General features: G+C 35.8%; 1 protein-coding gene across 1 annotated transcript; it reads left to right on the forward strand.

The window, feature by feature from the left end:
- Positions 1 to 13,347: 13,347 nt before the first annotated feature.
- On the forward strand, positions 13,348 to 25,933 carry LOC120347483 (uncharacterized). The gene is made up of 6 exons (XM_078117816.1): positions 13,348 to 13,564; positions 18,202 to 18,275; positions 19,538 to 19,712; positions 20,564 to 20,748; positions 21,432 to 21,541; positions 21,789 to 25,933. Exons 1-6 carry the CDS (start codon positions 13,417 to 13,419, stop codon positions 23,608 to 23,610), a joined length of 2,514 nt encoding a protein of 837 aa, XP_077973942.1. The 5' UTR covers positions 13,348 to 13,416; the 3' UTR covers positions 23,611 to 25,933.
- The last annotated feature ends 889 nt before the right edge of the window (positions 25,934 to 26,822 follow it).

The following is a 26,822-nucleotide window of genomic DNA, read 5'->3' on the forward strand; positions in this document are numbered from 1 at the left end:
AGAGTTAGAAGAGCTGAGTTGAAGGGAAATTTTAGGCGCATATACCAAAAGTTTAATCGAGTACTGACTTTATAACAAAATTGAAATTGTGAAGGGACTTTACGGACACTCGTTTATTATTTGTTGAATGCGTTACATTTTCTATATTTAAACGCAGAAAATATACGATTTCCTACTTTTCAATAAACATATTGTATAAATATACACGTTTATAATATACATTGTCCTTCAATTATCAATCGAAGAAGTTGTAACATTTGCTAATTACACGTCTATTGAAAACGACGTGATTTAATGATGTCATTTACAAAGTACGATTTCTAATTTCTACTTACCGACTAAGAGTGATTTGGTGTTCATAGCACTCTAATAAAAGTGGTTACCAAGCTAACAAAGTGGTGCTACTTTGTAACATTACTGAGTTCATGTTGCCTAACTTTTATTCCAGAAATCTCGGACATACCACAGAAATCTACCAAAATATAAATATAGGTATTTAAAAAAAACTTTAAATAAATACGGTATATATATTAGTTTAGTTAGTGTATGGCAAAGTAGAAATTACTTAGAAAACATGTTCTAATAACGATTCAGTGACAGGCCGTTTCACTCATCAAAACATAAGTTAGTTCATCACAACTTTGCGAAGAAATAGTTAGTAAGTATTACAAGAACTAGTGTAGTTTCATGAACTTTAGGCAGATAAACAAAGGTTAACATATAAAGGGGATGATTGAGTTAATTTCACATTGCTTATTTCACTCTGACTAGCATGAATGTCAGAATGATCTATGCTTTTTGATACCGTGCTGTACCGTAGTACAAGGCTTTCCAATATTTTTAGCTCCGAGACCCCTTCCAAAAAAATCGAAATTTCCCGCGAGCCCTCTGTTAAGTCGACATTGGTATGCAAGCGTGCCGCTTTTTTGATCCTATGTGTTCTCTTGAAATTGTTAATCTTATGTTTTGCGCTAGTTTCAATAATTGAGTTTCGAATCGAAGGTCTAAAAACTTACAATAGATATAGTACTTTTTGTGAGATAGGCGCACTCTTTGCGGCCCCTAAACTTCGTTGCGAGCCTCCATGCGGGGACGCGATCCCTAGTTTAGGAAGCCATGTCGTGGTATATATATGTGTGCAGTAGTGGGATTCAGCCGGTTCGCACCGGTTCTACAGATCCATCTCACGGAATTTTATAAGATCAGCGAACCGGTTAGCGTTACTGAAAAAAAACATGATTTTTGTAACAGAACCGGCTGAAAAAATATGACATTTGTCTGATGGAACCGGCTGACAAAATATTTGAATCCCATCACTGGATGTGTGATATCTGTGGTTACTTTTTTTATCTTTATATCTATAGTAAAAGTTGGTGGGTGAAATTTTTAGTAAGCTTTCTTTTGCAATTGATTCTGTTTTTATAATTTTATATTATTCAAAATGTCATATTAGCGCTTTGCCGTTTAGACAGCCCTTTCAAGTTTTATTTATAAATTTATTTAAAGTATATAATTCAGAATACCTTAATTTTCATGTCTCGATATAGCCTTAATCTAATTTATTCACGTCAATTAAAATTTTTAACGACGCAAATATATAGAAAACTTAATTTGGACTGTTTCGGATGTATTCCTTCAAAACAAGTTTGGTATGCCGTCCTAATCTTCGAATCAGTTCTTGCTAGCAGTTCTTTTTATGTCTAAGCTCGGGTATGGTTTTTAGAAATTATGCAAAAAGAAACTGTTGACGGAATTATGATTAGTGCTGGGCAATTTGAACCGAATAGTAAATTATTCGGATCGGTTCAGAGCGAAATTTCGGTCGAGGTAAATTTCTCAATTTTTTTTATTGAAGACACATTTTTTCAACGCAATTCTGACGCAATATGACTATTTTCTGTAGTGAGTTATTGATGGAAACGTTTTTTTTTATTGTGTGTGAACGTTCAGCAATCCACCTGAGTGATGTATTTTATGTTTTCAGCTATTTATGTTTCTGGAGGACCTAATACAACCAGAAAGTTACATATAATTTTATATTTCTAAGTATTCGAGATTCGATTCATTTCGAAAAAAATATTCGACTCGATTCTGAAATCATCAGGTATTCGAAAATGCCCAGCCCTAATTATGAATCACATCACTTATTCAATGTGAAAGCGTGGTTGCGTGCTATTTATATTTGTGGAAGAAGCAACTGACGAGTAAAATATATTCGTGATCGATCAAATTGTTAGTAGTTTCTCTTGAAACGATACTTTGTTGGACTCTTTCTAATTTTTTATTTTTGGAATTTACGTAATAATATGTTGCCTGTAATTTATCGCGCAATTGCTATTATTTGCCTGGAATGTCATAAATTAGACGTTTTGCTTTTCCGTTTAAATGACATTTTATATATCAGAATACTTCCCATTATTCAAAAAATCAACTTAGTTCTTACCGCAGAATATTGGCGTTTGAAATCAAAGTACTTTTTTTGAAAAATAAAACTCCGCTTATTATTCTAGTATAATTCCATCTTGTCAATAAATGTACCCGTGGTCATGACTAGCCTTATAATTAATCAATCTAGATTGGTTTCACTTTACTTGGCCGCTAAATTTGGTAATTGCAGCCTTGCCAATCCGGTACTTCCGACATACCGGTATTGAATATCCGACGTTTTAAAAAGCGCAAATTTAAGTTGAATTTAAGGCGAATAAGCCGGTAAAAATCGAACTGTCATTGTCATTACTGTATATTGGTTAAAGTGGTAAAACGTACCTTGTCAATGAAATTTTTTTAATATAATTTTATTATCAATTATTCTGGGCAATTCAAGTCATTTTTTATGAATTAATAAATACTTGAAATGTGGCATCTCAAGCGGAAATCAAGGCAAATGCAATTTTGTTGACAACAAAACGAGAGAATTTTTTCCCTGCTTTGATTTTTATCTTCTCTCGTTTTTATGCAATATCGACTTGAATGCGGTCGATATCTGTTCGAAAGACAGGCTTAGGTGAACATTGAACGTGCATTTTGTAAAGGATGTGAAATGCCAAGGTATGTAGTTGCAGTATAGCGTACTAAATCCAAGGGAATTTAGTTTATTACGATAGAAAATCGTGCTTTTTGCTATTACTAAATAGGAAAATGCTCGTGTGTGAAACTGTGTCAACGTGCAAGGAAACCATGAAATCCTAATTAGTGAATATCGTTGTTGTACGTACACTTATGAGCTAAACATGATCTGAGCCCGAAGCTTTGCAATTGAACTGAAATTATGTTGCTGTTCCATGTCTTTCTTATTAGTTTGCCTTGATAAATTGAATTCCAAATATGAAATCTGTTATACTAGTAAATAACGTTACCGCGATACTGATTTATAAATTTAGAATTGTTTGACCTAAAAAATGAAGATTTTTGATATTCGCACCGCGAAAGGTAGTAATGAAATTAATACTAAAAAGAACGGGAAAACAGAATGATCGACAGACAGTGAATTTTGCCTAACATGCCAAATAAAGCATATGAGTTCATAATATATCATTTGGGTGATGAAATCTAATTCTGAATCGTTTACGTGTCGTATGTTTTAACCAGTGGAGAATGTATCAATGCCAGGAATCTAACTAAGACAAAGCAGGTTTTTTCACTTTCCCTCCGTAGAAAGGTCGGATCGAATGAAAAAGTTATCTTTATTAAGTGAAGGACTACCTAAACCAGGGGTGTGCAACAAGAGGCCGGCGGGCCACAATCCGGCCCACCAGGGCATTTAGTGTGGCCCTTGTCAAAACTCAGATTTTCCCCACCATGCCTAAAATCTTAATCCGACTGTTTAGGCTTGAAAAGTCGCTCACATGGATAAAAATACATAACGTTCTTTTGCCCTTGTCGTTGCGTTAATATTTTGCCGTTTTGCTCGGTATATTTATAACTACAAGGCTAAGCGATAGTCGTATTCTCTTTTCTTGCCTTTCCCGCTAATTTTATGGTGTGGCCCGGATAGGTGTCGGAAGTTGGGTATATGGCCTGCCGATAAAAAATGTTGCACACCCCTGACCTGAACAAATTTACCTGGGCCCAGGCTCGAATATTAGTTGACATTAGAAATTCAAAGATCATATTTTGTGTCGAAAAAATTGAATATTATGCTGAGTAATTCGTTCATCCCTGGTAAAAAAAAATTGGAATTACTAGTAAACATACGTTAGTTACCACATAAATCACTTTATATTTTCCAACTAGAAGACTAAGTGTGATAAACGGGATTACAATTCAGAGAATTTATTAGCAGTAAAGCTCACATTTGAGTTGCAGAGTAATTCGTTCATCTCAGGTAAAGAAAATTCAAATTATTAGTAAACATACGTTAGTTACCACATAAATCACTTTATATTTTCGGAATAGAAGACTAAGTGTTATAAACTCGATTACAATTCGAAGTATTCCATGATTTATTAGGAGGACATAAAACTAGCATCATTTAGTGCGAAGATTTCAGACGAACGCTGTGTGAAAATATTGAAAGAGCAAAGCCTAATTAAACGCGGTAAACAAAATGCAGAGTGTTTTCTGTTAAAACTTGTAATAATTGCCATTTGATTGAATGAAAGGTTACATTGTCGTATCTTATAATGTAGATATAAATAAATTGTCGTCAGCAAGATTTTTTTCCCAACCCTCTTCATGAGGTTGAAAACCCGAATTAGGATTTTTGTGGTAGATTGTTTAAATCGTGATACCCAAAAATGCAATTTAATTTTTCATATTTGTTACATTGTTAGTAAATCTTATTGTGTAAATTTATCCGGACAGGTAAGTAATATTTGTCCATGAATTCTTCACGATTTAAATAGCTTTCTATAGTTTGATTGAATAGGTTATTTTGTTTACTTAGGAATTTTTATCGCCATTCCGGGATAGTTCTCGGTTTAACGTTTTGTCGAAATCGAATGAATTGACAAAGTATTTCTGGGTGTGATCATACAGTAAAAATAGTAAAGTAAAATTTAATGGCATATGAAGGTAATGCAACGTTATTTTGACTTTTTAACGTAGGTTGCAATGGAGCCAAATTGAGACGTATCATGCAACAGATGACTTATTTTACCAAGATAGTTCATATGTTAAACTAATTTCCGGCAAACTTGTCTTATGTCTTGTCTGATTTTGGCAACTTCAAATTTCCTTGAGCCATCGTTGGCAAACTCAAACTTCAATTTAAGCAAACTTAGTGCCTTCGAGTCAGTATCATGCATGAAAATCACTTATTTCTCGAAAAAATAATTTCGTGCACGAGGGTTATAATTTCAGGAAAAATTTGTGCGTGTCTGTGCAGACCCGCATCTCATTCAGTCAACTTATGAGAAACAAAAGCTCACTCCAAATTATTTTTGTAGTCTTTGGCATACTGAAACTGCAATATGAGCAAACTTAGTGCCTTGTAATGACTCGAAATAAATAGCAAATGAAACTAAATCATTTTAATGGTATATTTATTTAATTCTACGTGGGTACTTGTATTTTCCTTTTATCAAACAAGTATAAAAATCTTTTCCGAAGACTATTTTATATCTTTGTTGTTGCGCAAGAGTCATGTGATCTCGATCCTTGCTGTCCCTTTTCCCATGGGTGTAGAAACGTAAGCAGGCATGGATCAGTGACTTGAATGCATGTTCCTCCAAGCACGCTGTCTGTGGACGAACCGTATATAATGTTTATATTTATAGTGTCTTTATCCACGGACTGTACCTGGTTAAGTGTTGAAAAATCGTGTTATGGCGGGTTCCGTATTGACTGTCATTGCATTGATCAAGCCGCGTTGTTTCATTTCATGTCTGTCATCTGTCGAGTTACATCAGGGATATCGTCGATCTTTTTTTGGTCTTAGGCAGGTGTATAAAGACAGGTATGTGAGTAAAAGACATTTTTGAGATTTGGGGGGGGGGGGATGATGTTGGCTAGATTTTCGTTAAAATTTCCAAGTGATACAGAAATCTTGACAAAATACGCATTACTTGGAAATCTTTTAAACTCTATATTTAATTTTAAGTACTTATGATTTGCTATAGAAAGTCGGTTTTAGTTGGTTGGTCGTTTTCGTATTTTTTATTATCTGCATTTTGCCGATTGAGCTGAAAAGATTATAAATCGTATGTACTGTATAAAGGTTTGCAAATTTCGTACTCGATTTAAACATTTGTCTAACAGGAATTAGCCTGGAATGAATCTTTGCATTACCGACTCACTCATTGCAAGCCTCATAGTCTACAAATTACGCGCACCTAGATTGAGTTATTATACCCAAGGGTGCGATTGGCATTACTTAATGACAACTAGCAAGTTCGTAGCTCGCGAATATTTCCTCTTAATGAACTGGCTATTTTCCAAAGCTTTGGCCGTGACCGAAGCGCAAGATCTCTATACACGAAATAATGGATACTTCGTGCAATAAACATGCCATAATTAGCGCCTGTTTTGTGTCAATATCAGCGCCCAATGAATAAGAATTAGCATACTTTACTCTTAGTAAGTTTATATAGTTTGTTTACGTTGAATATGAAAACTGTTTTGCAAATCGCATGCTAGCGTGGTTTGTAGAAATTACTTGGATTCTAGGCAGCATTAGCGTAGTGCCGATAGCACCGCAGTTTAGATATTCACAGTCGGTCTATAACAGGGCCACCGGATTTCTTAGAGGGCACGGAACAGTTCTATGGGGATCACTAGCAAAGGCCTTCACTGGCTTCCATTCGCGATGACTACTTTAAATTGACTGTAATTTGTTTAATTATTTAGCTGTATTGCAATTTGTCTTTTGTTTGTTGAATTTTTAGTATTGAACGTAACGCATGCAACAACAAAATGCGTTAAAAGTAAAGAGTATTTGTATAGAACAGCAGGGGGCATACTTGTTGAAAGTCTTTGGAAGAGGGGCACGGAGCATGAAGTTTGAGAACCACTGGTCTAGAGTATATCCCTACTTCACTCAGGTTTGAACAGTACGGTACCAGAAAACTCTTCAACGGTTCCAGAAAACGACTTTTCCAAACCCTCTGACGCCAGCTACGTGGCTTTGTGAATCGAATACCCCATGAAGATTAGTGTCAACCGTCAATATGAAACAATGACTGTCAGATATTTTTAGTAGCAGTAATTTAATACTAAACACTAAACTAACCGAAATCGATACTGCTAGTATTTAGTAAGCAACTAATCGATTGATATTATTTCGTAATTAGACACGTTCTGCAGTCTATAACTAATTGCCCGACAGAACTGAGAGAATTAGGCGTCTAGACCGACATAATGTGATGTATCCTACACTGGAAAGTAACGTTAGGATTCTCATTGTTATGATTTCACGTCCACGTGTCACAGTTTAGTCTTCGCTACCGCGTTTGTTGGATCATAAAAAACAAGATTCATTGAAAACAGCAACTTTAACTTCAAATAGCGTAAAAGTCAGACACAACTGAAGAGCAGCCGACCTCCAGCCCAACGGTCGGAGAACAGAGCGAAAAAGCAAATTTCCCTCCACGTGTAGGGAGTGATCGGAGTTTGATAATAAAAATTCGGATGTTAACAAAACACTCAGGCTCTGCAAAACAGCATCGAATAAGGTGTGAGAAAAGCAGTATATAAGCTTAAAAATATATATACACAACATAAACCTGGACATTACGGTCCGTGACACATGTCGCTTTTGTAAAACCAGTGTCCATAAAATTTTTCAGGTCATATTCAGTTGTGAGACTCAAGAGATCCATGCGAAGCCGTGCTTGGAATGCCGTGATAATGAACTCAACCTTGCTTTTAGAGCTTTAAGTTAGTCATGTCATGGTTATCTGGAATGAGGGAACTTGCTATTAGTTTTTTCGATACAAAAGAGAGCATGTTCCTAAAATTTCGAATCCCACCAATGGCTATATATTATATTAAATTTTTGCCAGAAAAGTGTAGTTGTTTAATCTAGTCTCCATAGATAATGTTCGAATCATGAAGACGATATATAGCGTTTAGAACAGGCGGCCCGCGGGCCACAACCCGGCCCGCCAAGCAATTTAGTGTCAACACTTGTCGCTAATGCATTTCGTTGCTGCGGGATTTTTATAACACTTGTTTAAAACAATAGGGTGACGTAAAATCCCTCATTGTGATTTCTAGGAACTTCGTTGTATACGTGGGAGAACTAATTTTTTTGCGTGGCCCAGGTAGATGGTTATATGGCCCATCGACAAAAAAAATGTTGCACACCCCTGGTATGGAATGACAGTGAAGATGACATACAGGCGAAACACTGCTGTATGGCGGATTTCCCTAACTGTTGTTGTGTAGAATTGAGTATATTATGTCAGTCTTGCATACTTGTGACCGATTTAGTTTCAGTTATTATAAAAATAAAAATATTTTGATATGTTGATAAATCTATAAATTGAGTGAAGTATGTGACTATTATAAACATCAATATGTATGTTGTATGTGATTTTGAAATTGCCCATCCACGTTATAGTTATCACAACAGAACTGTCCTCCTTTTATTTTCTTGACTGACAACTGTCGAGAGGCCTTGTATATACATACGATTAACCGTCATGTGATAAATATGAAATATTTTGTGTCTCAAGTTATTCTATTATAATCATATAAATTGATTATCAGACATTTTTATGCGACAATTCTTAATCGTTCGGTCTATTACGCAATTGTTTTACGTTCAATACTCCCAAAATGGGAATTTTTCCAAAATTTATGGTCAGTTGTTGCACGTTTTTAGCGTGGTACTTTTTGTGCGTATAGTGTTAAAAACTTCAATATTATTAGTTCGAATTTTGCGGTTATCCATTTTTTGCAAAATAGCCTAATACCTAACCGCCGTTATAAATGTCGTTTTAAAGTGTGATCTAATATTGAAATCCAGCTCTGCCAGTTCGCGCAATATTTCTGGTCCACACTAGGAGTTTTCATATACAGATCGTTGCCTATACGAAACACGAAACAACAAATAATTACATATAAATGCATCTTCAAATTTTTATTTTTTGAAATCTGATATGATAAGTTGTGGTACTAATAATGTTTCCGCGATATTATATTATTCTCATTTGGCAGTGGTCTGCTTTCGTAGTAAAACCTTTTGGAATGGAGTAGTGTCCGTTGAAGATTTTTTGAGAATTGTACATAGTAAAGTCGCAGCTCACATAACAGAATTGCGTTTTGGAAGAGAAGAAGCGCATATTGCGATGGATACTTGTAACCAACCAGTTGTAGACAACAACAAATGGTGACGGGATAGTTGTCTTCAATATGACTCGCTTAATTCAGGACAGATGCCATAAACCTAACAACATTTTTTCCATCGAAAGTTTTTGTTCATTGAAAACAGTGCTATCCTTCTACGTTGAACGACCATACTATGGTCTTGGTTGGCTCATTTCTTCAAAATATTGATTTCCCCCATATATTTTTCTATTGATTTGAGATGAGTTAGGTACGTGAGCTGATTATATATATATATATTTATTCAATGTTAGTTTTATAAACAATAAGGTTTAGAGCAATGTTATAAGAAAACATTGGTCGTAATGTTTAGCACAATTATACGTTAGTGCAAGTAGACGGAATTTAGTATTGATTTTGAAATTTGTTCTTTATTTCGAAACACCGTTTCAATTGATCGTTTTTATTGAGCATTGCTAGTTTTGATGTTGTCAACAGCGATCAATAATCTTTAAATGATTAGCTTACTTTAACCTTTGGGCCTACTTCGAACTTGAGGTGAGGGCACGGTCGATGCAAGATTCGAAGAAGTTTTTTTTTTAATTTTTATTAGTATATGTATCGTAAGCACTTTGCAATTGACTATAATGAATAGGTGAAGTATGTCAATCATGTTTGAGATACCAAGTATATATCAGACCAAATCAAATCTCGGCTGATTGGATACCTAACTAACTTTGTTTTGTACCTGGTACCGTAGCCTGCTACCTATACTCAATTGATATAATCATCTGAGAATTCCAGTCATTCGCAAAGTCAGAAAACCTAAATTGGAACCGACTTTGGAAGAAGTGCTTAGTAACATGGACATTGTTGAAATTATTTAGGATTAACTACTTATCATAATTGCTTTATTTTTAAATATATATAGTATAATATGTTAGCATATGATTTTTAGTTCGAATTAATTAATGGCGCAAAAGACCACTGGTGGTATAAGCGCCTTAAAACATATAACAACAACACAACAACAACTGTTACCTCATTTGAGGAATATACTAGTACTGGTCCACACTAAATCTAGTACGGATTATATAAAACTGATAATTTGTGATGTCCATTTAACTGTGAATCCTGATTCGAAAAATATTAAATCCTATCTTTGTAAGCCTCTCAATTATTGCGTCACTATAGAGTACATCCGAAAATCTTTTCGTTCTCACCAGGTGGACTGGCATTATGATGATGATTATAGGCGAGAAAAACATTAGCTATTCAGATTTAGCAAAAAAATGACAAATCGAAGTTTCCTGAGCTGGTGACGTCAAACCTTTGTGCACGATTCTGGGGTGAACGTTGTTGTTTTCACGGTAGGGTTATTCTTCACACCTCATTGCATTTCTATATTTACCCCACATAAACGACACCCGTATTCTTAAAACGTTACCCCTGTTTTTCTTCTAAATAAATCAGACTTCTTTTGTTTATTCTTGGCCGAGAACGTAAAGCCAGATTTTGTAAGCTTAGTGTCGCGAAGTACACACAGTTTTTGCAGGCTAGTTTTGTGTGTATGGTATAGTTACGAGCGTATAAAAGGAAGTATTTCAATTGTCCATTCAAAACACGGTTGGCTTTATAGAATGATCTTAAGTTTAGGCCGCGTTTTTGTAGTTGGCTGAGTTCTCTAATACGTTATTGCATCAACAATTAGGTCATCTTGTTATTTGTTTGAAATTAGTTCAAAAAATATAAACGATAGGAAATTGTAATATCGGGAAGTGCTATCAACTCAGGGGCGTAGACAGAAATTTTCAAAAGAGGGGAGGGTGTATGAAAAGTTTTAATCACCGAGTTAGACCGTAACGTAGGTTTTTAAAAGTCTTGAGGGTACAAAATGACTGCATTACAAGCTACGAAAAATTGATGTGTATGTTACAGAATTTTTTATTTTTTAGCACGGACCTTGAGTCAACTTTTTCTTGCCTTTTTGAGAATGGTTTATCCTTCAAAAGGCATAACAATTTACTATGTGTTTGTGGTAGTATGTTTTTTTTGAATTGATTTATGAAAAACCGCTAATGGTTTACGAATAAAACATCAGTTGTACGAGGAATACTATAAATTTACCTGCCGGCAATCATGCGCTCATTCCGGTGTTATGTCCTCAAGAATGCAGTCAAACTGCCCGAGGGAATATTTCTTGAATGAGTGACATATCAGAGCTGTAGTTAGAATTACATAAGTTATCAAATGATACTTTCGTAACTTAACAAACTGGGTCACTTTATTTAGTCAATTAATCGCAGATGCATGTTAGATGTGGTTTCCGTATTTTGTAATAGATCATTACTGAAAATCGCAGATGCTTTATTGGCATTGTGCAGATCTATGGCTATGGATCCTCTGTGAAACTGCTATATGATTTATATACGGATGTATATATATGCGAATAGTTATGATTTGATATAGGTTTTCTGCGTTCATTTTGGCATTAAAAAATTGCAAATAAACAGTATCTTTCTGCATTAAATCTTAATACATTAATTATTTCATTTGAGACGCCTTTAAATATAGGTTGACGTTCAACTCTCAGCCCCTCAAGTCAGGTATTAGTGAGTGCTTCGATATGAATACGTTGTTATCACACGTTTGGGCGCTCCAGTAGTATGTGAACCAAGATGGCGGACACCCGAACATAATATGTGTACCAGGTTAGGGTTAGGCCATAATTTTATTCCAGTTTTCCTTATTTTAGTTATATTACGAGTTCGGGGACTAGCCAAGTGACTCTCGTAGTATTTGTACCTGAAATTGTGGCCTAACCCTAACCTGGTCCGCCATCTTGGTTCACATACTACAGGTGTACCCAAGTTTGACATGCCAGATTTTTGGTCTCGAATATTCCTTGATTTTAACACAAGAGCAGCAACATACTCATGATGTGGTGTGGAGTCAATTTATTCAAACCGGTTGCTTCCATATTTCAGACTCAAATATTTTGAAGTTACGACATCTTCAATCACACAAGCAAATATGTCTGACTTTGTTCACGTCCATGTTCACGCGTATAAATTTTCTGACCTATTATTGACTCCGTTCATCAAATCGTGCCTGTATTTCGTGCCTAAGTTGGAAATACAGTGAAACCAACAGATATATTCAATGTATGTACAATGGCTGTCTGAAATGGAGACTTGAATTTTGTCACGGATTGAATCCGTTATTTTAATCTTTAATTGTTTTATACGTTTTCTAAGCCAAGTTTTTCAATGATATATAGCTTTCCACATAGTTGCATTTTGAATGTATACGCAAGAGTTCGTGTCAATTGAGTTCAATCAATTCTATCGTGTATATTACGTTCTCCAAATTACCAAATGACGTCATTGGGATTTTGTGGCATGAGAAAAACTGCTACTTGGGGACATGGCGACATGACTTTCTCTGGCAGAGGAGGCCGTTCCCCTAGTATATTTCTTTCACAAAAAATATTTTTTTTTATATTCTGACATATTCATTTTTATACCGTACAACAGCGGTAGGTCTAAATGTATTGTAATCAATATCAGGCATTTTCATGGTGTGTTCTTGTTTACACGCTATTAATACACAGTATTTTACTGCATCAACCTCAAATAAAACTGACAGCAACCGAACGACAACATAAGCCTGCGTGATATTTTGCACATAAAACTTTAAAACTTATTTAGCCGGAATAACAATGAAATAAAAAGACCATACTATGCAATTTTAAGAGTGCTGCTGCACACTAACACAAAGGTATTTCTGTAACGTTTCGTCTTAATCAATCAAAATCAGACTTCGTCAGACAAGCGGTTCGCAACATCGTCATCGTGTTACAGTTGTGTTTCTGTGCAGCAGGATTCTTGAATTGCATAGTGTAGTCAATGATTATTCCTGCTACAGTATCCTTTCTCTATGCCCATACGAATCCACTAGAGCAGAGGCATTGAGGAAGAATTGGGAGTTAGTCTCGCGTAACCTCTATTGATAAAAATAAAAAGATACATCGATTTTTTGCCAATCAATCTAAGACTCCTAGAATGAGTGTTCTGAATACAGTCCAGGGCAATGAAGATTAAACTCAAATTATTCACAATTTTTCTTTTTAACAGTTCATTTATTAAACTTAGATATTATATATAGTTCAATTGTCAGGCGTCTGTGACGTCACCAATAAATGACGTCATGTTTTCACGGTTCCGACGCTCCAAATCTGAAAAACCGGTCGTACCGGAGGATGTAACGTCAGATCTACGTGGGATGCCTGCTTTGAAGCAGAGAAGATCAGAAAGAAGAGAGGAATCGTTACATTCGATGATGTCAAGTTTATCAGGTGAATGACTGAGAGCTTATGTTTTAATGTTCCTTGCGTGCTGTTCGCTAATGAATGTTTACCTGACACTTAACCCCAGAAAAATTCTCCCAATACTATACCATTGCAAAAGTTTGGATGCCTATTTTGCGAGTGTTTTGGACAGTCGACACTTAAAAACTGATTTACATGCTCAAAACCATTATTTTTATTAAAATATGCAACCACGTGCCGCTTACACGTACTGTTAGAATGTACATTTTAGCCTAGTCCAGGGCTACTCAACTATTTTTGCTAAAGGTCCATATACAAAACTCGAAAATTTCTGGCGTCCAGCCTGGCCAGAAAATGTATTTCAAACTGCCCTAACTATATTTTTGTAATTTTATCTTCTCATTTTAAAAAGTTGAGAAAATTGTGGAAAACTGAGTAACCGCAAAATATTCCACATTTTTTTTACCTATCCAAAATTAAATGGAGACAATCCTCCAAAAAAAAAATCACACGCGGTCCGAATCGAATACTGGAAAGGTCCGGATTCTGGCCGCGGTCCGCCGGTTGAGTAGCCCTAGCCTAGTCTATCGCACGTTTCCGGGAAAGGATTTTTGATTTTTGCAACTAAACTAAAGCTCATAGGAAGACATAATGAAAATTAAAATACTTCATGTAGAACTATTTTTTGAAAACAAAACTGAAAACTGACAAATAACATGCAAAACCGCAAAAAAAAGGCAATATTTACAACCATGCTTGATTACATGTCTAACTCTAAGAGAACGAAGTGCTTCAAATATTTCAATTCGTCATGATTGACTTTTTGCTGATTGGTCATAGTTACGGTAATAAACAAGGAAATCGATGCTCGTGGTAACATCCATAATTAGGGCTGGGCGTTTTAGAATACTTGATAATTTCACAGTCGAATCAAATATTTTATTCGAATTGAATCTCGAAAACTTAAAAGCCATGTAATTGTACAGTATATGTGACCTTTTTATTGTAATGAGTCTTCCAGTCATCTTAAATTACTGAAACATAGGATTCATCACTCAGACAGTTCGATGAGTTTGCGTTTCGAAAATATGGCTTTATTAAAAAATTGAGGGATTCACCTCGACCTTTGCCGGGAATCTCGAATACTTGGAAGATATGTAATTGTATGTAAATTTTTATTTGATGGGTCCTCCATACACATATATTACTGAAAACATAGGATTCATCACTCAAACAGTTCTCTAAGAGTGCCTTTCAAAAAAGGGGATTCGCCTCCATCTTTGGCGGGAGTCTCGAATACTTGGAAGATATGCTATTGTATGTGACTTTTTATGTGGTGGATTCTACACATAACTGTCAACGCAGACACATAAATCCATCGCTCAGACACTGACAGTGCGCTGACATTAAACCGGTTCGAATATTTTGCAAGTCGATGCGAATATTTGATAGTCCACTGTGCTGGCCTAACATTCATCGAAGGTCATTTTTCAGCGTCAAGTTTTTTCCAGCGGACAGTCAGGCCCCACCGCCTCTCAAGGGAAATAAAAATTGAGTAGGATTTGTAATGATGGAGAATATTCGAATTTCACTGGCTTCCTGCTTATTTTGCAGCTAAAACGTACAATCCAGCAAAAATTAAAATGGCGTTGTTTGCAATTGCAACAATTTATCTCCTACGAAAAAAAGTCTTCGCGAAGGGTTGCAATAAATTTATGGGTACTTCTCTATTGTTTTACCGCAACACTTATTTTCAGTTTTTGATTCTGTTCATCTTACTTATATTACGAGAGTTAGAATGCGGGACAAGTACTGAACCTAACTCAAGATTTTCTAACCTTACCCAAACAAAAGGATCAAAAAATTAGTGACGGAGAAAAACAGGGAGTGCCAATGTTTCCCAGTTATTTGTATATTTAAGGCTTTATCGTCAAATAAACTCATTCAATCATTCTTACGCATTTATCACGAATACTAAATATACCTGCATACCTGAAATGCCATGTTATGTAAGCACATATATTGGTAATGACGTTCGTGCTGCGGCAAGATCGTACAAAATCTATTTAGACATGGTGTATCGACTTTTCGACGTCACTGTCTGCGCATCGATTTTTGAACGGTTGCAAATTGCACAATACTTCGATTTTGAATCTTTCAGGAAGACTGTGTCAAATTACCCCTTTTCACGTACGGCCAGATAAGCCTTGCTGCGTATAGGGTGACCCGATTAACACAGAACTCGGATAATGTCGCACATATCGCAGAGATGCCGGAAGTTTATGATTAATATGAAACAACATTCAACCATAAAACTTTTTGATACTTCCGAGTGTTTACTCAAGTGTGTTTTAATTAAACTACATTCTTTCTCGCAAAAATTACCGACAACTGTTCGATGTTGAATGCTAGATAGATTCTCCTTTCCTATAGTTGATCATACAACAAATATCAAACAAATATTCACTCTCGAATAGTCTCTAGGCAAGCAACTACTTTGATTCACAATGGCGGATGCACGGTCCAGATACATGCAGAAATAGCGCTCCATTATATGACTTGTATTTGATATAGTTCTGAATGTAATATTGATAATATTGCCAGATAGGTTCTCTTCTATAAATGTATCAGTTTGGTACACTATTGTGAAGGCGTTCGAATAATATTCTTCCCCCAAAATTCTCTATACAGGCATTCATTTTTTCAGAAATCACTCTTGATGTACATTCTTGATGTATAAATAGCGACCCAATACTGAAAAAATGTATAAATACATTACCATTGTATATAATACAATGTACATGCTTTGTTAAATGTATGTAAAGTTAGGGGTATTCTCGAGTGAGATCAACCGCGCCATTAGAAAAATTCAATGTGTCTTCCTAAATCCTCTAATACCAAAAGTTTTGCGTGAATACATAATTAAATGACTTTGTTAAACCAGACTAATGGAGGTCTGTCTGGAATGTTAATACTTTGTTTTGAGTTCCTGTATTTAATGTTACTCAACACTTATTGTAAACATATTTACTGAGAAATAATTTTAGATTTTCGACGTAAATGCTGTTTAACGGGTTATTGGCGGTGTCTGCTTACAAAATCAAATTCTAAACTTCGCAAATTAAAAAAGTTATCACTGATCTCTGGCATACTGATTTTGTTGGGTTTGACGGTCATTTATCTTTGGCTTGACTTTACGTACACAATCAGTCGGTAGTCTCGTTCTATGTGTACCAGGTTGGGGTTTGGCCATAGTTATATTCTGATTTTCCTTATTTTAGTTCTATTACGAGTTCGGGAACTGTCTGTGTTAGCCAATTGAATAAACATACCCAGTGGTGAGATTCAAATTTTTTGTCAATCGGTTCCTTCATAATAGTCCATGTTTTTCAGCCGGTTCTGAACAAATAGAATATTAGCAGTAACCAGTAATGCTAACCGGTTCTCTGATCTCATAAAATTCTTTGAGACGGTTTTATAGAACCGGTGCGAACCGGCTGAATCCCACCACTGAATATACTCAATGTCCATAGGTTTCAGTCCCTTTAAACAACTTGATATGGAGTAGGCGAAAAAAATTCGTTCCCTCAATATTGGTACACTCACTTATGGAGCGCCGGTAACAGTATATATTGTGAGAATAAGCGAAGCATTTCGTCTGTACGTCGTATGAACTTGGTAATGATTTCCTCGTTCATATCTAGAAGGAGAAGTATATGTCTGGTGAATGACATTAAATTGGATTCCTGGTGTAACGTAACACGTAAAACCACCTCGATCAACCAAACATAAACTACTTAAAGTATCGCTTGGTGTCAAATTTGTTCGCATTATGGGATTCTCAAAAATATACAATTTCAGAAATTCATCATTTGTGACTGATACTCTCCAAAAATGTGTCGAACTATCAATCATTGATCAGTAGGCAAGGATTGGAGTTTATACTTAAATTCGTGATATTTTTACTCTGAAACCACATTAACTACTCGTTTTTGGCAATTCTATATTCCAATATCAGCTTTTGTGGCTTCCATGGTGTATAATAATGTACTTTTCATTTTCCGTCACCAAATTCTGGCTGTTATATATAATTAAAACCTACCGTTGCATCTGGTAAAAAGTTTTTTTCCTTTATCACGAGTAAAATTTCCATAAATAAACAGTGATAACATACTGTGCTGCTATCACAGTTGAAGGCGCTGGTCAATTCGCTGTTCAACCAAAACTCAACATTTCACTCACGGCTTGTTGGATCACGAGCCTGTTGGATCATTTTGTTGTTAGTAATATGATTGTATGGGAGGCAACAGACTCTGATGAACTCCTATCGTTGCCTCCCAGTCATGTAACAAAGCATCTGTCCTGTCCCATCTGTCCTGTCCCATCTGTCATTTATTGTTTATATGTGTTTGCATATATTGTGTGTTTTGTGGCTTGACGAATGGAATAAACTCTCTCTCTCTCTCTCTCTCTGTTTATCATCTCGGGTGTGCTGTTGTGATTACGCTTGTATTAACTCAAAAGCTCCTACTATAACTGCCTCGTACTCAAACCTCGATTTGGAGAAAAGCTGGAAAAACTTGACTAAAATAGTATGGATTGATTATAAATAATTTTTAAGGGTCGTTCTGGCATGTATTTTACACTTGTTTTTTCTCTAACAGAAACTGACAATACACGCAACAACAATGGCTCGCAAATCCATGCTGTCGAAGAGGAACCAATTTTTGGAGAAATTGTATGTTTATTTTTTATTATATTATTCATTGGTTGTTTAATCATAAATTAATCCAATCGAAAATCAGTCAACTTCAGTGTATGTGGTTATTGAATAATTTGAAAATGCGCAAAAAATGCTTTTTGAAATTTTTGAGCAAGATTTAATATCAACAAACAATTGGGAAAGCATGTGAAATAATGCATAACATCTGTCTTTCGTGTAGAATAGTTTTATGTAAGAATTTAAAATATAAATTTGTTGCATATTCATCTATATTACATTTGAAATTTTGGTACTCACGTAGTATGTAACTAAGATAGCGGACACCGGAACGTAGTATGTGAACCAGGTTAGGGTCAGACCATAATTTCAGGTACAAATACTACGGAAGTCACTTGACTAGTGCCGAACACTTAATAGAACTAAAATAAGGACAATCGGAATAAAATTATGGCATAACTCTAACCTGGTACGCATACTACGTTACGGTGTCCGCCATCTTGGTTCGCATACTACAGGAGTACCAACATTTTTATTTAACCTCAGCTTCATTTTTAAACCGGTAGATATAAGTTCACAAGCATGTTTTCAGCTGAACATCGCCATAAAACTGATTATGCGTTCGACGCAAATCAGAAACACACAACTCCATACATTCTACCTCTTTTTACCTTACTATTCGCGTCATGATTTGAAATTCATACAAATACAATTTTAAATTTTTGATCCGTAAAGATGGTCTCGCCGTCTTTCATAATTTTTTATTGAAAAAAACAAACAAATTATCATCAGGTTATTTCTGACCGGAAAGTATTATCCATGCCCTGATGAATCTTCTAATTCGAATGAAGCACCTTTGATGTGATAGTTATTAGATAGGTTCTAGGTAGATTTGATACGACGTAAGTGTAAGTCTATCGCTTTAAACAAGGCTCAAGGCAAAAAGCCATTGCCGGGTAATAAGCTACTATTGCTTGGTGGGAAGGACCGGGAATGTGCTCAACATTGTCTAACCATTGTTTCACCACAAATAAACAAATATCAAACAAATATTCTATCCTAAATAGCACTAGGCAAGCAACTATGTTGCAACCTATGCATCATGGACATTCTTAATAAGCAATGTGAAATGTAATCGGTGCTGTAATCGAACCACCGCGCTGCACTTAATATAATTGATGGTAATAAACATAATACTAATCGCATATTTGAAATTTAAAACTCTTACTCTTACCTTGAAGTAATTTGAATATATAAAACACATTTTCACTTCTGTTTAGAATATTCCAAGAAATTACAAACGACCTTTGTCACCCGGAAGTATTGAGAATCGTGACGCAAGACAGTCAAACTACGTTGATAGGGTAGTTAACGGAAGAGGATCGCATTTTGTATTTGATGATGAAAAAGTTAATGGGGCTGATGAAAATGTTTTTGTTGAACATGACGACGAAGGTAAACAGTGGCACAAACATTTGTGCATTCTCTCTTTCTCTCTCTCTCTCTCTACCCTCTCCCTTTCTCGCTCCCTCCTTCCCTCTTCCTCTCTCTCCAGTCTGTCACGTGGCATTTTATAACTAATTATATAAGCAATGAACCGCTATGAAAATTTCTTTGATGAAGATTTTTTTGAGATGATTGAATACACCTTATGTAACTATGAACAAAATACAATCATATTGGGAACTAATAAATTTAGATTGCTGGATTGGCGACAAAATTTGAACCTCTTTCACCTCTTTCTTCTCTTTTAGAATAGCAAGAAAATAACCTAACGCACTCACGATATTTATCGTTAACATTGAACTAATAAATTAAATTTATAAAGCTGTTATACGAGCAGAAAATCTCAAAAATAAACTGAAATAATAATTTTGATAGAATTACCGGTATTCATTGAGTCCGGCTCACATAATAACCAGAATTCTATGTTATAGCAGCCAGGGGGGTCTTCCCCTCTCTTTTTGAAATGTTGAAAGAGGCATTTTTCTGTATCATATATAGCAATTGTTTCGTAGCTTGTAACGCTTTTTAGACCCCCAAGGCCCATGTTTTCCAGTATCCGACCGGAGCCGCTAGCTGATACGTTCTAATTTGGCAATTAGAAATTTCTCATTCTCTGAAAATTCCTGGCTACGACTCTGTATAGCAAGACGCACAAAATTTTATCACCTTTTTTACTCTCTAAAAAGCAGGGGTAACTAGTATTGAGTGAGAACCACTCCGAGCAAATTTTAGTGATATATAGTCAACTATAAATATAGTACATCCACAAGTTCATCAATTTTATTTTCATTTTTCGTTAGAACAACCCAGCATCAACACATCATGGCGTATGTCGAAAGGTGACTCCGGATATAAATCGAAAGACGAAGAATTGAAAGAAACAAATAATAACAATAAGAGAAAGTCAAAGAAACCTAGAAAGAAAAGTAGCGAACAGGAACAGTCAAGAGCCAGTGGACTTTATACTATTAAACAACAACGAAAGGTAACGTATGATAAATCAGCAAGGCAGTACAAAGTGTCCATAAAGTCCCTTTACAACTTCAATCTTGGGCGCTCCCGAAGTATGTGCATCAAGATGGCGCACAACCTGAATCCTAACCTGGTTCACATACCACGTTCAGGTTGTGCATCATCTTGGTGCACATTCTCCAGGAGCTCCCAATTTTGTTATGAAGCGAGTTCTCAATATATCTTAACCAGTTTTTTTATCAACAATTATTTACGTATTTTTACTTTATTTGATACATCTGTGAGGGCCGAAACAATATAAGGTATCAATAAATTCCCTTATGGACAATATGAAAGGCATTATGGAACCCCATATGATTAATTGACAAATCAGGTAAAATGTGTAAAGCCGGTAAGAATCTGATCATGATTCTCCCGTAGAATTGCTCTAATAAAACCTAGTTGTGAGCCATATACACAAGTAACATAACGAACTTCCCATTGACTGATTGTAAAAATCTTACATTTTCAACAATTTGGGATTATTTATTATTAATTTGAACTCAACGAGTTTCATTCAATGATCTAGAGAAGACTCACCTCGCCAACTTATAATTATAAAAACCGTTGTTATAAGTTTTGTCGACAAACGAAAAGCTGGTTTTTTAAAATTAACTCTCATCAATCAATCTCATATACTGAACATTCAAACTTCAGGCCAGCAGAGAAAGCGGAAGCCCGAGCATGCGAGCGTTGACTCCCAGGGAGCGAGAAAGCATCCAATGTTTAGAAGAAGTATTGAAGGATCATCCACTTGAAGGAGAAAAGTAAGTTTTCGCGACAAAAGATTCGTAAACTTTTTTGGATCGAAAGGGGAAAAATAAACGTTGGCCCAAAGATCACATTTTACTGGTGTGCGTCGGGACGGGTGGCGGTATTGTTCTGCTGTCCCTGAATTTGAGATAAAATATGAGGATGAAATATGAGGATGATTTTCTCTGAATACAAAGAAGTGTATATAATGTATGATATGACGAATGGTTTTAACTTTTTAAACTTTCTCTTTTTATTTAGTGTCGTGGAAGTAATCGACAGCGAGTTCTCTGACAACGATCAGTTGGAAGAAGAGTTCGATCAGTCAACCAAACAAACAACGATGGACGAAAATGAAGAGGCGGTAGATTATGGATACGCTTCTGTTAACGACATGTCAAGAAAATATAGTCTCGAAAGTTTGGAAAGTGTTGGAAGTATTATAGATTTAGTTGGAAACTTATCCTCGTCGCCAACATCCCCTGCATACACTATTACCGACATGTCCAAGAAGAATCAGGACGTCAACAAAACTGATGACGACTTTCGCTTACGTAACGGTGACGACATTACAACCGAAGTTCGCGATAATATTCATCATAGCGACGTCCAACGACCATCGAATGAAAACGCTGATGATTACGGTACCTTCGCTCATGACGTCATTATGCAGCTTGATGAGGTCATTCAATCATTCAGCATCCATACCACTGATGACGAAGCCGATCCGGTCGAGGAGTCGTATTCTCGAGAAGAAAAAAAGAAAGAGAAACGAAGCAAGAGACTAAATTCGAGAGATTCTAACACGGATGGCGAAAAAGAAAAAAAGAAACGAGAGAGAAGGAAAACGAAAGATTCCGATAGAGATAAAGAAAGAAAGGAGAGAAGAAAAAAGAAAAAGGAAGAGAAGAAAACAAGAGAAGGGAAAGATTCGAGAGAAGAATCACTGAGGCGTAGAGAGGAGAGAATTTCCAAACATGTCGACGAAATTAGCGCTCTCACTCAGGATATGATTAAAACAGCTCAACAAGAGCAGCTGCAAGAGGAGCCAGTATATGCTCAGGTTGATAAATCGAGAAAAAAATACGATTCCAAAGTGATACAAAATCAAGAAACAAAAACGCAAAATAATAACGCAGCTTCCAGCGAATTAATTGATCCGCCTTCACCGTTTAGTAATCGTCTGGATACTAGCAAGGATGAACATAATACTGAGAGAGTTACGGATTTCTCAACAAAACAACACGATTTCGAAAGTTTCATTCATTCAGATGGCCCTATCGCATCTGAAGTAAACACACCAAATTCGTTCGAACCCGCCGTTATTAAAACCAACGCCGAGATGAATACAGGTTCCCAGTATCAATCAAATAGGAAATCTTGGGGGCAAATGGAAGAAAAACAAGCTTTCCCGTCGACACCTGAAAAATACACCAATTTCACCTGCACGTCAACACCTATTGCATCACCTAATTCATCAAGTTATTCGCCGCTACAAAATAACTCCAATATCACAAAAAAATCAACAGGATCCGGGCTCCGACGTCCTGTTTCCGACGCTTCTGATTATTACGTGCGAGTTCAGCCGTACATGTCGAAGTATTTGAATCGTACTCCAGATAAACCGCATATCTCTCAATCAATTCTTGATGATTCGTCCAAGGGACTTAAACACGTAGAGGTTAATTCAACAAAAGGTAAAGTATTGCACGTCGAGCCCGCAAAACATTTAATACAAGAAACAAAAGTTCCAATGTCATATAATACACCTCCCATATCACACGTCGAGCCGCCAAAGTTACGACCGAAAAAGCCTACAAGTGATGACGTAAAACCACGTCATGTTGTTAGCCAGAGCACGAAACAACCTTTACCCACCACCTACAACAACCGTGGAAGACCGATGTCCTTGAACCTTGATGAAAGTGGAAATCTGGTAACCCTCGCAGAACAGAAGCATAACGGAATTGCAGTGCAACCGTATTCGTCGTTCGGCAAAGGATTGAAACCAATTGAAAAACCTAAATCAAAACCAAGGCCGTTTGTAATTACTTCATCGAAGAAACCGATACAGTTGTATTGAATATGATAATTCAGACGGTAGACTCCCATATCAGCTAATATTGGACGAGGTGCTTGCTCGGCGTCGAGAATTTGCAGTTTTCAACAAGTCCGGATGCAATAGATTATAATTGACTATAAGCACTCAATGTATTAGAAACTGGCATATTGCGGAATATTAAAGACTCGGATCATAAACATCTATTGCTGATATTTGGCCAAACCATTTAAGTTCAACTTTGCTGCGTTAGTACTCCCGTAGTGTGTGTACGAGGTTGGGGTTGGGGCATAATTTGATTCCAACTTTCCTTATTTTAGTTATATTACGAGTTCGGGTACTGTCCGTGTTAGCCAAGTTAATATACCCCCTGCCCATAGGCTTCCGTCCCTTTAATACAACTTGATGTGAAGTAAGCGAACAAAATTAGTTACCTCCGAAACTAATATCCGGACACCGCCATATCATTTAGGCGTCTTATCCGGCTTGTGTATCTCAAGAAATAAATTTGAATTAAAATCATCAAAAGCATCAAATTATCTTGTGCATCCAATAAACCAAATGCCAAGAGGCATGTCAATGAAGATTTCAATTAAAGTATTTAATTTCAAGAATTGTATGTATGGTTAAGCTTATTTGTACCATACCGTCAGAAAAATATTCCCTTACGCATATTTTTCAAAAGACCTAATCTTTGCACTATGCTAAGTTTATGAACTTCCTTGAATTGAAGCTCATTTTACAAATTCCGTGCTATTTAGATGATGTTCAGACGCCGGTCGTTTAATTTTTTATGTTGCCACAAATAGGTTTCGATACATCAAAATCCGACGGCTGATAAATCTGACTTTGTCTTCCATTGGTGTTCATAAGCAAGTTCATGGATTCAAGTTCATGTTCACAAGTTCATGGATTACGTGATTTTGAATACTTTTCAATTGAATGGACCGTGAACATCGAATAAATCACGTATATCCTCAATGAAAATGGTAATGCGCTTGAGGCGTGATTCTCGGAATCGCTATCCACTGCCCTCCGTAATGCATCGCAGGACCTATATATAAAATCGTAGAAAGGCATTAAGTCGCTCGTTAGAGCATAGAATTTCTCGTAAAATTTGTTTACTCTGTGGCAACGCTTTTAATCATGTTGTAGAAGAAAATTTTAGTCATCCCCGAAGCTAAAAATGACAAGTCTGTCAATGTCAGATTCCGGTATCTCACAATACTGATGCGGAGTTTCCACGGAAATTGTGAATCTTGCTTCTTCGTTTCTATTTACTTTAGTTAATTTAAATGGTGCTATTTTTATTCTGTCTCATTATTTTTTGTATATCAATATTTGTATTTTATTTTTCGCCATTGTACCATATTCTATCAGTTAGTATTGTTATTATGCTGCTTAGATTGTTTACAAATTGAGAGTCGTTCATTCGATTTGCTCATCTACAAGAGTTTTCAAACATAATGACCAGACCCCCATGGAGTCCAATCGAACATACAACTGCTCTTGGTGACAGCTATAAATTTCGATCAAAAGAGTAGAAAAATACTTGTTATATTTGCAATAAAAAGTTATAAGCTTATAAAGGACAGACTACAGATGAACTCGATTGCTTAATAAGGAATGGGGGTGAATATATATTTGGATGTCTTCCTATTAGTTCGATCCGAAGTCTGAATAGCATTTAAAAGTGCAAAGTACTTTTTTATTTCTTTTGCTCTTTCGTATATGTTATAACAAGTGTTCGTATTTTTTTTACCATTCACTTCTTTTTTGAACAATCATATCTGAACGATACGTATTGTGTGAAGTCAGATTTCATTTTACGTTTTTTGTTTCTTGAAAAATTGTTTCTAAAGCCATATTTTAAAATGCTGTAATAAAAATGCTTTGACGAAACAATAGTTTATAATTTATAGTGCTCATTTGGAAATTTTGTAAAAATGAATTCGAGTGGAACGTGTTTGTTGCGGCAAATACTTTTCTATCCAAGTATAAAATAACACAAGTCAGTATCTTATTATGCTGCCACGATGCGGTTTCTTTACAGTTTTACACACATTTTTCATGAATGATCGTTTGATTTGAAGCCACCCACCTTGTTCACCATGCTCGTCATGTGGCAATATCAATTGGTAAGTCGTCATAACACGAATAATTGAATAAAAAATACCCTAGTATTGTTAGAGCAGCCCCATCAGGTGACATTCAATCACGGATGATAATTAAGCCATCACTAGATCAATGCTTTTTCATTTTGTTGCTATATATATGTTGAGTTTATTTTTTGCACTTTTCGTTTTTATGCTCAAGTTGCCAGAAAATAAATTGTAAAATGAGTTGAGGTTACGAATGATGTACGTGTGAGAATGGTGACTGTCGATTTTGTAATCCTTGTGCATTCTGCAACGCATGGTCAAAAGCATTTGGTTAGGCGCGTCGAATCGTAATAGTGTAATTGTTATGGGCTTGGAGTCGACAAAGAGCGAGGTTTATAAGTCATGTTATCACAACCTATTATCGGAGGGTTTATGGAAGAGTTGAAAAATTAGTCGCTGTATTTTGAAAATAGATTGCCAATTCAAAATAGTAGTTCAGTTCGAGAATACTTTAATTCACTTTCTAACAGGTTTAAATAAATTATAAAAATGTGAATAATGAAAATTGAAATATACACACTGCGTGTTGTCGCAAATCTTCCTATTCCAGAAGTTTACAATATTCGACTGTGACAACACCTCAAGAAAACAACTCAACGCTTTGCGCATACAAAATAACGCAGACGGACGCAACTATCAGCAACTATACGCACACTATAAGACAGCACGCACCTTTTTCCACTTCCCGAGTAAACAATTATTCCAATGCCATTTATAATAGAAAAATTTCATCACAAAACCGTGGATAGCTACAGGAGAAATTTGCTCGCAAATGAACATTCGTGCATGACGCCGAATATCTTATTTAGTATAAATATGAATTGTGAAATTGCCAAACAACAAAATTCGTTAAAAAGATAACAATGACATTATCAAAACACAGCTGGTAATGGTTAAAACGTTCATAATAGAAGCAGATGCAGTGTTAGTTCTTCCAAAACCGGTCGCGAGCAAAGTACAACTCGCTCCTTTATATATATATTAAAATTTGAGCAACGTCTCTGGCCCGCTGAAAAGTACCATACTCTGAGTTATTAGTAGCTCTTTCAGGTCAATGAATTCAGTAAACAATTC

This window comes from Styela clava, chromosome 11 (assembly GCF_964204865.1).
Source record: "Styela clava chromosome 11, kaStyClav1.hap1.2, whole genome shotgun sequence".
Taxonomy (NCBI): Eukaryota; Metazoa; Chordata; class Ascidiacea; order Stolidobranchia; family Styelidae; genus Styela; species Styela clava.

Bases quoted from the DNA above. Each gene is read 5' to 3' on its own strand.
- LOC120347483 (XM_078117816.1), top strand. From the start codon at position 13,417: ATGTTTTCACGGTTCCGACGCTCCAAATCTGAAAAACCGGTCGTACCG. The intron at 18,276-19,537 runs GTATGTTTATTT...ACTTCTGTTTAG, and splicing joins AACCAATTTTTGGAGAAATT to AATATTCCAAGAAATTACAA. The intron at 20,749-21,431 runs GTAACGTATGAT...TTCAAACTTCAG, and splicing joins CTATTAAACAACAACGAAAG to GCCAGCAGAGAAAGCGGAAG.